The sequence below is a fragment of the Rhamphochromis longiceps genome, linkage group LG12 (assembly GCF_057381845.1).
Source record: "Rhamphochromis longiceps isolate RC_006_pf linkage group LG12, R_longiceps_female_GT1.1, whole genome shotgun sequence".
NCBI classification, from domain to species: domain Eukaryota; kingdom Metazoa; phylum Chordata; class Actinopteri; order Cichliformes; family Cichlidae; genus Rhamphochromis; species Rhamphochromis longiceps.
The window spans coordinates 44906665-44922639 of NC_140568.1; the positions used below are offsets into that span (position 1 = coordinate 44906665).

At 41.0% G+C, this 15975-nt stretch overlaps 1 protein-coding gene across 3 annotated transcripts; it reads right to left on the reverse strand.

The window, feature by feature from the left end:
• Positions 1-807: 807 nt before the first annotated feature.
• Positions 808-13244, reverse strand: LOC146658117 (uncharacterized). 3 transcript variants are annotated; one of them, XM_085426526.1, is made up of 6 exons: positions 13208-13244; positions 10662-10732; positions 9401-9448; positions 7043-7657; positions 2459-3619; positions 808-2369 (listed from the first exon to the last, which is right to left on the reverse strand). In XM_085426526.1, exons 2-6 carry the CDS (start codon positions 10699-10701, stop codon positions 808-810), a joined length of 3426 nt encoding a protein of 1141 aa, XP_085282652.1. In that variant the 5' UTR covers positions 10702-10732; positions 13208-13244. The 3 variants fall into 3 exon arrangements, with proteins under 3 accessions (XP_085282652.1, XP_085282655.1, XP_085282653.1); XM_085426529.1 differs by lacking the exons at positions 2459-3619; positions 7043-7657; positions 9401-9448; positions 10662-10732; positions 13208-13244 and adding an exon at positions 2420-2444 and having other exon boundaries at positions 808-2354; XM_085426527.1 differs by lacking the exons at positions 2459-3619; positions 7043-7657; positions 9401-9448; positions 10662-10732; positions 13208-13244 and adding an exon at positions 2420-2444.
• Between the last annotated feature and the right edge of the window lie 2731 nt (positions 13245-15975).

Sequence of the window (15975 nt, forward strand, 5' to 3'; positions counted from 1 at the left end):
TTCTGCCATAAAACTGGTGTAAATGATATGCAGATATGTTTTTATAATGAATAACTGCTGTGATATTTGGAGAGAACAGGTTAAATTATAACAAAATTAAAAAAATTATTTATTCATCATAAGTGAAAGAAAAATAATCATTAAGTTTTCTTTCACTTGTTTATTTATTCATCTTGTGTTTATTATTAATGACACATTTATGCAAAAAAAGCAAAAACAAAAAACAATCATAATCAAACCACAAATATTGACAACAGAACAATATATGAAAGAACATCAAGATTCCTTTTAACAACAATCTAATATTAAAAAAGAAAAAAAACATTTTGGTCAAATGGTGATTTTTACCAAACCAAAGAAAATCATCCACATGAGTAATTTTGCTTACATAGTGCAGATTAACGTGTAAATCAAAATGATTATTATTGGTTATGAGTGGAGTTAGTGGGCGGATGGCCACGCCCCTCCCTGAACCTGGTTCTGCTGGAAGTTTCTTCCTGTGAAAGGGAGTTTTTCCTTCCCACTGTCACCAAAGTGTTTGATCATCTGATTGTAGGGTTTCTCTGTATTGTTGTAGCGTCTTTTCGTTACCATATAAAGCCCCTTGAGGCGACTGTTGTTGTGATTTGGTGCTATATATATATAAATAAAACTGAACTGAACTATTTGAGATGATATCCAATCAGCAGCTTTTTCTGTGGTCGTGATGAACAATCATGTGTAAAACATGCAGAACAACAAGTCTGCACATGTTGTTTGTTTCTGTCCTCTAACAGTTAAAGAACAGCTGTAAAAGTGGATTTCTCTTTATAAAATGCTGCAGGTCGACGCGTCCTTGATCTCTTCATTCAAAATTTCTTGCATTAACTTATTTAGTTGTTCTTCATGTTCTTCCTGGAGGTTTTCGATCCCCTCTTCATTTGTCACAGATCTCATTTCTTTTTCATGTTTTTGCATTAAATTCTTGATCCTATTCGAATAGTCAGTCTTTTTGGTCACACGTCTCACTAAGTCGTAAATTTCCTTCTTATGTTCTTCCTTCTGAGCTGCTAAATCATCCACGTGTTTCTTCTGGGCTTGGTTGAACTCTTCAGCTTTCTTTCTGGCTTCCTGTTCATGTTTCTTCTTTAGATCATCCAGAGTTTTCTTATGAATTTCCTCCAATTCTTTTATTTCCTCTTCTCTTCTTCTTTGATCCTCTTCTTTATTGATTTTTTCACATTCCAGCTTTTCGTTATAATCTTCCTGTAGTTTTTCCATTTTTTCTTTCTCTTCCTCTCGTCTTTTGTCTTCGTCTTGTCGTTGTTTGTCCCACCATTCCTTCTGTTCTTTCTCCCACTCCTCTTGTTTTCTTCTCATCTCTTCTCTGGCTTCTTCCAGTTTTCTGTCCACATTTTCTTTTGCCTCTTTTTCTGACTGAATTTGTTTGTCCAGCTTTTCAAGTTCTGTTTCAAATTCTTGTCTGCGTCTTTCTTCTTCAGCTTCCTTTTCCCTTTTCTCCTTTTCCCTGATTTCCTGTTCCTGCTTTCTCTTCTCTTCTTCTTCTCTAATTTTATTTCTCATTTTTTCGAGTTCTTTTCCTCTCTGTATTCTCTCCTTTTCTCTTTCTTCATCCATTCTTTTCTTCATAGCCTCCATTTCTTCCTTATGTTTTCTTTCAAATTCTGCCTTTTGCTCCTGAATCTCTTCTTCCTTCTTCTTTAAAATCCTCAGCATCTCCTTCCTTATCGCAGTTTCAGCCTCTTGCAGCATCTCATTGGTATAGAAGCTTCCTCCATTGTCCTTCACCATGGTGTCAATCTTTGCTATCAGCTCACTGACTTGTGTGCGGTTTTGTTTGTCAGAGTTATTGAACACATGGTATCTTCCTCCACAGTCAGAGATCAGCTTCTTAAAGGAACTGTGACATTTCTTCTTGATGTAATCATCAACAGACTCTCCCTGACGCTCCAGTTCATCACCTCTGGTTAAAAGAACAATGGTGAACTTTTCAGAATTCTTCCCAAAAAATTTCTTGATGAGTTTCAGTGTCTCCTTCTCTTCTGCTGTGAATCTGCCGATCTCTACCACCAGCAGGAAGACATGTGGTCCTGGAGCCAGGAGACTGACACATTTCACCAGCTCCTCTTGAATTTCTTCATTGGACAAACTTGTGTCAAACAGACCAGGAGTGTCGACCACAACAACAGGACGACCGTTCACCTCACTATTTGCTTTCTGACAGCATTGTGTGACCGACATTTGACTTGATGCAGCTTCAAACTCGTCTCTTCCTAAAATGGTGTTTCCTGTAGAGCTCTTTCCACAGCCGGTCTTCCCAATCAGCACAATCCTGAGACAGTCTGAGTCCTGTTCTCCAACTTCACCACCTAAAACATGAAAACAAGAACAAGTTAACACTTGTATACTGGATTAAAACTCTGGGTCATTGGAAAATATCACAATCTAAACTGCTTACCAGTGACAAGTTTTAAGACTTTCTCCATTTGTGCGTGTAAAAATGTTGCAGTTGTATAACAGCACAGTTGTCCTGTAGGCTGACTAATTTTGTCCACAATCTCAAACATCTCTGGGATCTGCTGTTTGTTCTTGGTGTTGAGAACAACTGATCTTCCTCCACAGCTCTGGAGGAGCTTCTGGATGTTCTTATTTTCCTTTAAAAAGTTACCAACAGCTGGATCTGTAGGATCTGAGTCCACGGTGAACAGAATCATGGTGAAGTCATTGACTCGAGAGCCGAATGTGTTCTGGATGGTCTCTAACTCTCTCTTGTCTTCATCAGTGAGGGGAGCCACAGGTAGGACCAGGATGAAGGCATGGACACCCTCAGGATCACAGAGGGAGATACACTTGAATGATTCCTCCATCACTGCCTCCTGAGGTTTTCCATACAAGGCAGGCAGCTCCACCAGGGAAACCCAACGTCCACACACCTCTCCCTGATGTTTAACACACTCTGATGAGTTGGAGACTGGATGAAGCTCAGTCTGACCTAAAATGGCCTTGGCTGCTGACGTCTTCCCTGCTCCTCTCCTCCCACACAGAACCAGGTTCAGACTGGACTTCAGATTGGGTTTAGCCTCTTCTTTTAACGTTAGATATTTTCCCCAGTTTTCACTCACCATCTCATTCATTTCTTCCATCAACTCTGAATAATCTGTAGCAGAACAATTTTTTTCAAACCAGTTCTGCCTTTGGTTGCAGTCTTCAATGAGTTTTTCCACTGAGTTATTGCCTTTCTCCTCTTTCTGTGTTATAATGACCATTGAGTGTTTAAGGGCATCTTGACCAAACAAGCTCAGGACCAAATTCAGAGTTTTTCTGTCCTCTTCGGTGAAATCAGAAGGTTTGACTAACAGCAGCAGAACATTTGGTCCAGGAGGACAGAGACTCACACAGCTCTTCATCACTTCGAACAGAGTTTTCACAGACAGACTGAAGATGTCGGGGGTTTTGACTACTGTTAACGGTTTCCCTTTCCACTCTCCAGAGGCAGCGCGACATTGCTTTCCTCCAAGGACTTTAGGCATATTAAACTCTTTCTTTCTAATGATGATCTTTTCGAGGGATGATTTTTTGTTCTCACTTTTTCCAAAAAGCATTATCCTGAGTTCATGTGCTGAAAAACAAAGATAAAACTTGTAAATTACCTTTAAAATTGTGACACACAGACTTTTGTCACCACAGTTTTACTACATTCTGTTACAGGGTTTGAAACATTAATAAGATCACCTGATTGGTTAAATACCACCACCATTTACTTATTTTTCTTAAAACAGTTAGCTGATGATTGCTCACGATAACAAGAAAACTGCAGATGCACTCTCTACTCACAGCGCACAACCAGTATCACCTTTTAATATCATCTGCCCCTCTGTGAATCGCTGCCTTATCATGGTGGAGGGGCTTGTGTGTTTCAGGGATCCCAGGTGCTATGCTGTTGGGGGGCTTTTGCCACCTGGTTGTGTGTCCCATTACAAGTTGGCCCTGAGTGAGGGACCAGACACTAAGCCATTTAGAAGACCCTTATAAGACCCTTACCAGACCAAGGGAACAGTTTACCCTGTCAGGCATCCGGTTACCTGGGCACCATTTTGGAGCTAGGACATGGGAGGTGACCCGAGGGAGAGCATCTGGTGACTTGCCTTAGCCCATGGGGCCTGGCCGGGTGCAACCTGAAGAAGGAACATAGGCCCATCCTCCTTTAGGCAACCCATCTTAAGACGCCATAGAGGTCGGGTGCAATGTGTGTACTAAGAACGGAGACACTGGCAGACTGATCCCTGCTACAGAGATTGGTGTCTTGGACATGGACTCTCACCTCTCTGGTGGGGAAGGAGCCTGAGCTAGTGCATGAGGCCTGGGAATGCTTTGGTATTCCACCGGATAAGCTAGAGGAGTTGTCTAGAAAGAGCAAGGTGTGAGGTTCTCTGCTTAGGCTGCTGCCTCCAGAAACCAGAGTCTGGGGACAACAGGGACAAAGTCATCCCTCACCGTAGGTGAGGACACAGAGGCAGTTATACAACTCGTTGGTGGTAGAGCTCCTGGGGTGGATGAGGTTTCCCCTGAGTTCCTGAAGGCTCTGGATGTTGTAGGGCTGTCTTGGTTCACACACCTCTACAGGATCTCATTGAGAGCCTTTAGATTGGTAAGCCAGGGTGGGGGTTCTTATCCTCAACAAGGTGGACATAAGGGGGTGCTCCAACTTGGCTTGCAAAAGTATTCGACCCCCTTGAACTTTTCCACATTTGGTCACATTACAGCCACAAACATGAATCAGTTTTATTGGAATTCCAGGTGAAAGACCAACACAAAGTGGTGCACACGTGAGAAGTGGAACGAAAATCATACATGATTCCAAACATTTTTTACAAATAAATAACTGCAAAGTGGGGTGTGCGTAATTATTCAGCCCCTTTGGTCTGAGTGCAGTCAGTTGCACATAGACGTTGCCTGATGAGTGCTAATGACTAAATAGAGAGCACCTGTGTGTAATCTAATGTCAGTACAAATACAGCTGCTCTGTGACGGCCTCAGAGGTTGTCTAAGAGAACATTGGGAGCAACAACACCATGAAGTCCAAAGAACACAGCAGACAGGTCAGGGATAAAGTTACTGAGACATTTAAAGCAGGCTTAGGCTACAAAAAGATTTCCCAAGCCTTGAACATCCCACGGAGCGCTGTTCAAGCCATCACTCAGAAATGGAAGGAGTATGGCACAACTGTAAACCTACCAAGACAAGGCCGTCCACCTAAACTCACAGGCCGAACAAGGAGAGCGCTGATCAGAAATGCAACGTGGAATTCCAATAAAATTGATTCATGTTTGTGGCTGTAATGTGACAAAATGTGGGAAAGTTCAAGGGGGTCGAATACTTTTGCAACCACTGTATATGGAGATCACATTCCTCAACCTCTCCAGGAAAGTCTATTCCAGGATGATGGAAAGGAAGGTCCATGCTTTAGTCAAAACTCGGACACAGAAGGAACAATGTGGTTGTAGTCCCAATCATGGAACACTGGACCAGCTCTTAACCTCGCAGAGATATCTGAGGGTGCATGGAAGTTTGCCCTACTCGTCTACATGCGTTTAGTGGACTTGGAGAACGCCTTTGACCGTGTCCCTCAGAGTATTCTGTGAGAAGTTCTTCAGGGGTATGGAGTGTTTTGCCTGTTGCAGCAAGCCATTTGATTCTTCTACAACCATTGCTAGAGCTGGGTCCACACTGCTGGCAACAAGTCAGACTCCTGGTGGGTGTTGGACTCCAGCAGGACTGCCCTTTGTCACCAATCCAGTTCATTATTTTTATGGACAGAATGTCTAGGTGCAGTCCAGTGGTGGAAGGCACAAATTCGTCTCTGCTTATTTTTTCAGATTATGTGTTTCTCATCAGTTTGGCTCATCAGGTGGTGTCCTCCAGCTCGCATTGCAACAGTTCACAGCCAAGTGTGACGTGGCGAGAATGAGAATCAGCACCTCTAAATCAAAGGCCATGGTCCACAGTTGGAAGAGGATCTCCACCTTCTTTCAAACTGGAATCGTTCAAACCTGAACTGAAGTTGGAAAGTTCACAGCTAGACGCAGATGATCTCACCTCTCCATAATCCATGACTTTCTAAAATAGTTTCCTAGAACTGTTATCAAGCTAAACACCTTTCTTACCAACAGTACCTTAGGCTACGTCCACACGTACACGGGTGTTTTTGAAAATACGGTATTTTCTATGCATTTGGGCCTTTCATCTACACATTAACAGCATTCTGGGTCACTGACAGCTGAGATTTTAAAAAACTCCTGCCAGGGTGGAGATTTTCAATTTACTCACGCAACATCAAAGGTGTGCGCCGTTTTTGACGTCACGCTGTGCGCCACGTTATTGTTTACATGAGATGAATTTCAACAATGGCGGATAAAGACAAAATACTGTCTATCCGCTGTTAATCTTACTATCTGCAGTTTTCACAGGCTTACACACACACACACAGTTACTGTCCCTCCGTTAAGAAAGACAGAGGCGTCAGAGTGAACTTCGGACGTGGTTTCTACATTCAACACAGACGTTGTCACAACCCAAATCCTGACGTCCGTTTTGAATAAATGTAATATTTTTTCAGTTACATTTCTGTATGCTCTGTGCATGTGGTTCATTCCCAACGTGTGAGTCTACACAACAGCCAAAATACTGTCTTTAGTTATTAACATTTGAAATAATGAAAGCACTTGCAAATGGCACTTGCAAAGTAACACAAAATTAGCTGCCTTTCAGAAAAACAAAAACTTTTCAGAAGTACTGAAGGTTTTGTCAGGATACAAAGGCCTGTTTACTCTTTCCCTTCTATACTTCCGATTGGCCAACATTTCATTTTTAGCGTTTACATGTGGACGGGATTATATTTAAGAGTTGGATCATTTAAAAAAAAAGTCATCTCCAGGATTTCTTTCAGAAAGGTAGTGAGCCAGCAGTTGTCACGAGTTTCCAGACAGTTTTACAAACCTGACCATCACATTATACTGTACAGAAAACACAGTTTTAGACTCACCGCCCCTAATAAGATCCACGTTGGCAGGGACTTTTTCTTCCTCATCTTGACTGGGTGAAACCGATGTTTCCTCACTGGAAACTTCCTCCCTCATGCTCTTCTTCACCACTGTATCTATGGCTGCTAACAGCTGCTCTTGTTCCAGGTTCTTCTGCCACAACAATTTTTCTCTACATTTCTTGATAATCTCTCCTAACTGTGGATGCTGCTGATACTTTTCAATGGAACTTGAACTCTTGTCTTTGGGCATTATCAGAGCCAGTGAACGATCAAATGATGGATCACCAAAGAGTTCAAGGACCATTTGTAGCCTCTGTCTGTGATCCTCAGTGAAGTCTGCAGGCTGGAGGACCAGCAGAAACACATGAGGTCCAGGAGCAGAGAGTCTCACACAGTCCTCAACTTGTTTCCTCAGATCTTCTGGGGAGATTTTAGCCGACAGCAGATCTGGAGTGTTGATGAGATCGATTTCTTTCCCCTTCAGCTCCCTTTTGACTCTCAGACAGAGGTCTGCTTTATCCTCAGAGCTGAACACAGTCACTCCCAGTATGAAGTTGCCCACTGAGCTCCTCTTAGACCAGCTGTTCCCCAGCAGAACGACCCTCAGCTCAGACACTGAAAAATAAGTTCAGTTACTGAAACACTGAGTTTATTTTAAACACACGTTTTTAAATTATTCATTGATTTTTTTGTAGAAATAATAATATTAATGTCTCATTCTGTGATGTTTTAACCACATTTTCTTCTCCTTTTGTAAAAGAAATGAAACGATTATGCTCTTCAGTCTAAAACAGTTTAAACATGTAGGAGACGAAAGTTAGCCTGTTAATGTCTAATATTTTATCCATGTTGTAAGATATGCATATTGGTAATAATTTAGATTCCAATGGTTATAGATAAGGAAACACTTAAATAAATGGGGAAATTCATTTTACTTTAAAATCACATTTTAGCATCATTTTCATGGTTATTTAGTGTTTTTCTACTTTTTTAGTTGCTGTTGCTTTAATCCGCTGTAATAACGCCCATGCTGGGCAGTCGGACCTCTGCACTGTGGAGGCTGTAACCAGTGTTGGGGAGTAACGGAACACATGTACCACCGTTACGTATTTAAAATACAAAATATGAGTAACTGTATTCCGTTACAGTTACCGTTTAAAAAGGTGGTATTCAGAATACAGTTACTTTGTTGAAATTAATGGATTACACGGCCGTATTTTCCTGTGTCATAAGGCTCTGTCCTCTCTATATTTGGTAATATTTTTGGTGAGTGCGAGGGAGGGAGAAAAAGGAAAAGTACAACTTGTCATGGAGCAGAAACGGGAGCTGGAAGCATGTAAATATAATAACAACCACTGCAGCCTGACGAGCCCAGCTGTGAGTAAGCTATGAAGACTCAACTGTACGCTGTGTTCCTGTTTCCTCTGAAACAATAAGCTCCGTTGGAGCCTTTCAACGCCTCTCTCTGTCTCTGCTAGCAAAGTTGACCCAGACAACAAAGCAAAGCTAGTTTTCAGCTACGAGCCCGACACGAACCCGACGTATTAGTCAGAGGTCCCTTTACTACGGTTCGGAGCCGCGGACCTGTTTTATATACGCGAGGAATAGTTTTCTATGAGATCGCTGCAAAACGTGCAGCCTTACCTAATGTCCACCTGCTGTTACTCATTTATATCAAGATTTAAACATGTAGCTGGTGTTGGTGTGGAGAGTAACCTTCAGTAATAGTAATGAATCACACAGCAATAGTACATTCATTATCATGCTTTTTACAAAGTAATCCAAAGTATTCAGAATACGTTAGGAAATACATTTTGGGACATGTAATCTGTAATCTGTAATCTGTAGTGGAATACGTTTTAAAAGTAACCTTCCCAACACTGACTGTGGCTCGCTGTGGAGTCAAACAGTTTAAATAATTTTGTCGTGCAGCGTACAGCGACATTCATGTGAGTTCAAGTTTGTGGAAATTAATATTTGTGCGTTTGTTTTCAGCTACAAAGCAACTTTTGTGGATTATTTCAACTGCACAAGGACACGTGTACGGCTTCACTACCAGCTGGTGATTTCCACGGTCACTGAGCATTTTTACTCAATTTCTTCAAAAATATTAACAGTATGAACAAAACAGAAATATACTTATACATATTTAATCAATTTAATTTCCCATTCAATGCATTCAAGATTTTGACCTGTAACTACTGGACTCATAAATAAGCAGGAAATCAGGCTGCAGGATTTAATAGATGCTTCGTTCTCTCTTTAAATAAGAAAGCTCCTGGCATAACATTTCATTCCTCTAATCCACCAGCTTCTCTTATTTTATTCATGATATGAAATGTTGTTAGTTTGACTTACAGTCCTCAGACTCTGAGCTGCTGTGTTCTGGTTTGTTAAAATCATCATCTGCAAAAATACAGAAACATGAATCAGTGCTCCAATTTACAATTTCAGGCTGAAAACACAAGAATCTACAAATGCTACGGGAATAAAGTTTAAAAAAAAAAATTTCAGTTTAGCAAAAGTAAGTTTAGTTTGTTAACTGCTCTGGCATCACCTTTACACAGACAGTTTCAACACATACGGATCAATATTTAATCCAAGCTGTCAGAGCTCACAGCTCACATCAGTACAAAATGAAAATGATCAAAATTAAACCATCAATCATCATAATTCAATTAGCTCATTAAATGTTATTTCCTCCTAAAATCATTTATGTTCAGTGAAGATAAGTAAATAAACACTCTGTGTGTGTGTGTGTGTGTGTGTGTGTGTGTGTGTGTGTGTGTGTGTGTGTGTGTGTGTGTGTGTGTGTGTGTGTGTGTGTGTGTGTGTACATAATCATTGCTTGGGCATCAGTGAAAGCTCAGACTTTACAGTTCTTGTAAGACGATCACTCGCCTGGCTCGCCAACACCGAAGCTGCTGCTTAGCAGGTTTTTCAGTCCCTGACTGCAGTTCAATGTGAGTTTGAGAAACTTTATGGACGTCACATTAGTGCATTAGTGTAACACATAACACAACTTGTGCAATCCATAGCAAGTTTCTTGAAACGCCTCCTTGAGCAGGCGTTCATGCAAAGCCAACAAAGGTTCATCAAAGGGCTGCACTCTAACTCAGCATCACAGCTCGACTCAGCGGCTGCTTCAGAGAGGATAAAGCTCTGCCTGTACCAGCTTCAGGTTATTCAGAAATTTAAAGCAGCAAATTATAATGCTGAGTGTAAATGTGTGAATCACTCCTGCAACCTCCGTCCTGGAAAAGTTCAGTGACGAGTCTCTTCTCTCTGGTTGAAGCTGGTGGTTTAGTGTGCAGAGTCTCAAGTTTCATTTGGAGCTGATTTATGTGCTGAACATAAATGTTTTTTATGTTTGTTTTTAAGAGAAAACTAATTCAACAAAAAGTGGAAAAAAAACTCATCATATTTCTTTTTCTGTTTACAAAACAGAGAATTATTATTATTATCATGATGTGGGGGTTTTTTTTTCTTCCAACAGGTGAACAGGTGTGTTGCATGGTCAGAATCACAGTAAGTTACCAAAGGCCAACAGTGCCAACCATTTTTCACACTCCTGTCAGTATAAAGAATGAATCTGATCTCAGCAGGCTGCAGGTCTCACCTGCAGCCTGTCTGGACTCACCAGGTGCTGCTGCCATCATGTCACTGCTGAAAGTCCACCGACTGACTGACCTGAGAGAGGAAAAGATGATTTTAAGCTCTCTTGTGCTAAACTTGCTTATACAGACACATGCAGTATCATACAGTAAGTCTCTGGATGAGCAGTGAATACTAAATACTTTACACTGTGTTCCCAGAACTCCAGAAAAACAATGGTCTGCAAAGCTCAGATGCCAGAAACACAGTAAGCTGTTGTGCATCAACTATTGAATTATTATTTTGTAACTTTGATGTGTTTCTCTGGTCTGTTGTTCAGAATGACGCAGACAGTTAGCAGCTACGTCAAATCTCCAAGCAAAGCCTTACAGTCCACATCAAGACCTTGAAAAGCTCATCCATGCCTTCATTACTTCGAGACTAGACTATTGCAATTCTCTGTTCATGGACCTCCAATTCTCTCTCCTCCAGCGTTTAGTTCAAAACGCCTCTTAACTGGCACCAGAGGGCATGATGACATCACTACTGTTCTAGCCAAGCTACACTGGCATGTCCGATGTCCGCATGTCAGATTCCAGTCAATCGTTTAAATCACGCTTAAAAACTCACCTGTTCCATCTAGCGTTTGAAGCAAATTAGTTTGGACTTCCTCTCGGTCTGCAGTTGTGCTGTGTAACTGTAACTGTAACTGTAACTGGTTTTAATTGTTTTTAACTGTTTTTGTTGCTTTTGTTGTTTCTGTTTTGCTACCTTGTGTGAAGCACTTTGATGCACACTGTCCTTTTTAAATGTGCTATAGAAATAAAACATTGATTGAGTTAGCAAACTAAAGTTTTTCTTCACAAGCACTGAAAACATTCATGCTAAGCTTCTAAGCAGTCATCGTGTGTTATACGTTTCCTGTCATTTGTTTCATTCTTGAGTATCTGAACTTTTCTTCTGCTTTTCTTTGTGTGAACATGAACAAGAATATTGATGTGAGTAGTTTCACAGTCTGTTAAGACGATGAACTAAAACGACCTGGTCCAAAACTTTAGAGGCGGAAAAACTGCGTAACAGAAATCACTGAAAGTGAAGATAAATGTGGAAGTGCAGCAAGACAGCAAGAGCAAAGTAACTCTGACGTGGACAATCTGATTTTGGACAAACGAGGTTTAATAGATAAATGTTTGTGTTTTAAGTGGATTCAGAAGGTTAGTAACAGGATTTAGAGAGGACTCAGCCTCAGAATTATCACGAAAATTGATTTTATGAGCTAAAAATGAAAAGTCGACTGACTCAAACACTTGTTAAAAACATGTTAATACTAAACAATATTGGCGTTTTCTTAAAAATAAAAAGTGGACAGCATTATTTTAGCTCACTGAAACGCTCTTCTGGACTCAAACTAAGACCCTTGCTAATGTCACAGATTACAGTACCAGCGTACATGTAACATGTAACATGTAACATGTAACATGTAACATGTCAATTTAAGGATCTTTTCATAGGAAAGAGATTCTTCATCCACTTCAAAAGTGCACTTCTTAGTTTGTTTTCATGTTGCCACTCATTAAGTCAGTCATTCCATAAAATACATAAAATGTTCAAGGACAGTTTCAGGTTTAATAAACATTTGCAAGCAGAGCTGTTTATCTAAGCAGCAGAGGGAACCAATAAGGACAGCTGCAAAAACATCTGTACACTCAAAAACGGATTAGTATCCTCACAAACATGAAGCAATAATTCTGAGTAAAATGCAGCTGAAATATGTAAAATCAAAGGTTTACTGATTTAATAAAATTATATTACTAAGGACAATAATCCTGGTATATACTGAATGTATATCAATCAACTACATTTCACCAGATTAAACATTTTATATTGTTCTTATGTAACAAATTTACAATGATTAATTACCCAAAGTCAGAGTTTTGAACATAAATATTATTTTTGAGTGTGTCCACATCTCTCAGCCAGTCAGGAAAAATGCAAAAGAGGTGGAAAACCTGATTTAATTAAAATGAAGAAATGACCGAAACAAATTTCATGTCAAAAATGTTTTAGTTTAGCCAAAAAGGAGGAAGCGAAAGAGTCACAGCAGAAACACTAAAAAAGGCAAATAACTTAGATTCTATGAGAATAAAGACGATGAAAATCTGACTGATCTGTTATAGTTTGAGTGATTGATTCCTTTTAACAGCAGGTGTGTGTGTGTGTGTGTGTGTGTGTGTGTGTGTGTGTGTGTGTGTGTGTGTGTGTGTGTGCGTGTGTGTGTGTGCGTGTGCGTGTGTGTGTGCGTGTGCGTGTGTGTGTGTGTGTGCGTGTGCGTGTGTGTGTGTGCGTGTGTGTGTGTGTGTGTGCGTGTGCGTGTGTGCGTGTGTGTGTGCGTGTGTGTGTGTGTGCGTGTGTGTGTGTGTGCGTGTGTGTGCGTGTGTGCGTGTGTGTGTGTGTGTGCGTGTGTGTGTGTGTGTGTGTGTGCGTGTGTGTGCGTGTGTGTGTGTGTGTGTGTGCGTGTGTGTGTGTGTGTGCGTGTGTGTGCGTGTGTGTGTGTGTGTGTGTGTGTGTTACCTGTTTGCCTCGATCCGACTTCACAGCTGAACACCTCTGCACGCTCTGAGACACAGCAGTGCTTCTTCTTCTGTGTGATTGTGTGTCTGATCACATGGTGTGCGTGCGGTGGGGGGTAGTGATGGTGATCATGTTTTCTGTACTTTCGCCAAAATAAAAATCTTTTTTGTTTGTATATGTTTGTAATCATTAATCATAAAAATAACTTATTTCAAAGAAGAATGATCCACACTTGAGACCTGATTTAAAAATATATTTGTACATGTACGTATTAAAGCAGGTAGCATTGCGCGAGTGTTTTCCTTTAAGAAATAAAATCATTATTTTTAAAGTGTACTTCGGTTTGACTCTCGTCGTCTCTTTCCGATATTTTATTTGTCCAAGTGTGACAAACGTCACAAATCACGATGTATTAAATGCTTTTTCACAGCACATCCATCCTCTGGGTTTCAGGCGCAGCAGCAGTCTGATCACCGCCTCCTCTGAAGAACTCGCCTGACATTTGTGATGGAAAATCTCTGAATGATCATCAGCAAATCAAAGTTGTCCTTTTGTTATTTATTGAAAGCAAACAAATCAAAGTCACTGATATATAAAAGTGCATCATATCAGACTCAACCAAGGCTGAAGCAGAAACAGTGCTACAGTACTTCTGTCACCCCCACGTCTGGATACGTCTCACTTCCTCCTGTTGACAGACGACACACCGTATGTGGTGAACAGTCCGCTGACTTTTCACCAAATAATAGAAGTGGTTTCTTTCTTACCATAATGTGCACCTACAACTTCCTGTTTACCACAGAACGCAACTACATCAAACCTAATAAAAAAACAACATCACGGAGAAACTTTATTAATCGTGGAGGAAAATGTAGTTGTCATAAAATCATAAATACGACTGACAACAAAGCGAATTTATGAAATGAAGCACAGAAAGAGAAACATGTAGCCTCCACCTTCATCCCCAACACTCAGCAGGCTGAATCGTCTTAAAGGATCTTGAAAAGTCAAAGATCAATATACAAACTGTGGTGTTGGGTCAATGTTCTGAGCTTCTCAACTGTCTTCTCACCTGAGAGGGTGTGCTGGCGGGTCTGACTAACTGGGTGGTATCTGGGGCTGTGATGCAGGGTGGCATGGAGGGGATGGAGGTCAGAGTGATGGGGGTTTGCTGGAGGAATGTGGAGGTGTCAGAGGAGCACAGATCGTGTGATGTGATGATGTTTGAGCAGGAGCAGGCGGAGTTAAACCTGTTGTTTTAACTCCTTTGCTCTATGCACATCAGTTTCACCCCCACCTTCAGCGATTTTTCTCTGCCCTCTCCTCACGTCCCTGTTATCGCTGCTCCAGCTTCCTTCAGTAGATCACGATCAAGTATCAAGTCTTTGTAAAACCAGGTTTTCTAAAATCTTAAAAAACTAAGAAAGCAGAGAAACTGCTCTGTAATTCCATCCATCCATCTTCATCCGCTTTATCCGAGGCCGGGTCGCGGGGGCAGCAGCCTAAGCAAAGCTCTGTAATTGAATACATTTTATTTCCATATTTGTAGATAATTTTTCTGTCTTATTTATATACTGTTATTTACTTATGGTCTATATTATTTTTATAAATATGCCTGTGTTTGAAGGACTGACTGCAGACTCTTATGTTATTTAACCATGTCATGTATTTCATTTTTATCAACTTCCTCTAATTAAAGGGGAACGATGGCCCGTGATTTATACCCTCCTTCCTTGTTCTTTGCACCCCCAGCTGGTCACAGCAGATGCCCGCCCCTCTCACAGCCTGGTTCTGCCAGAGGTTTCCTCCTCCTAAAGGTGAGGTTTTCCTCCCCACTGTCACCAAGTGTTTGCTCAAATGTGATCATCTGATTCTTGGGTTTTCTCTTACAGTATAAAGCACCGTGGGGTGACTGTTGCTGTGAACTGGAGCTTTATAAATTAAATTAATTGAATTTCTCTTTGGGAGCACAATGATTAAAAACAAAGGAAAAGCAGTGCACATCCCACTCTAAGTGCATCTTATCAAAGCCAGAATACTTCCTTCACACACCCATCCCACATGTGGCTATGGCTCATGTCCTCATGATCACAGCGTGCACCACACAACAGAAGTGGTTTCTTTCCTACAGTAATGTTTTCACCCACAGCTTCCTGTTTACCACAGGTATGAAATGTCACATGTTTTGTGTGCATGTTTAGTCTACAACACAATACAAAAGACATAAAACCTATTGTTTCTACTGTGCAGCAACAGCAGTGCATAAACGTCTGTGAGCTGAGGAGAGCAGCAGCTCAACTTCTGGGAGAGGAATGCTGTCCCATCCTTGTCTAATGCAGTTTAGCATCATCCTGCTGAAACATGAAGGCCTTCCCTTAAAAATACTTTTCTAGATGGGAGCATATACTGCTCTAAAAGCTGTAGATACCTTTCAGCATTGACGGTGACTTTCCAGACGTGTACGCTGCCAATCCCATAGATGCTGATGCCCCCTCATACCATCAGAGATGCAGGCTTTGAACTGAGCACTGATAAAACGCTCTGGTCCTTGATTCTCTTTAGTCCAGAGGATGCAGTGTTCATGCTTTCCAACAAAAAATTGAAATCTAGATTAGTCTGAGCTCAGAACAGTTTCCACTTTGCCTCAAACCATTTTAAATGAGCTTTGGTCCAGGAAGGATAGTCATGTTCATATGTGGCTTCCTCTTTGCATAATGGAGCTTTAACCTGCATGTTCAATTCACTTCACTTCAATTTTATTTATACTG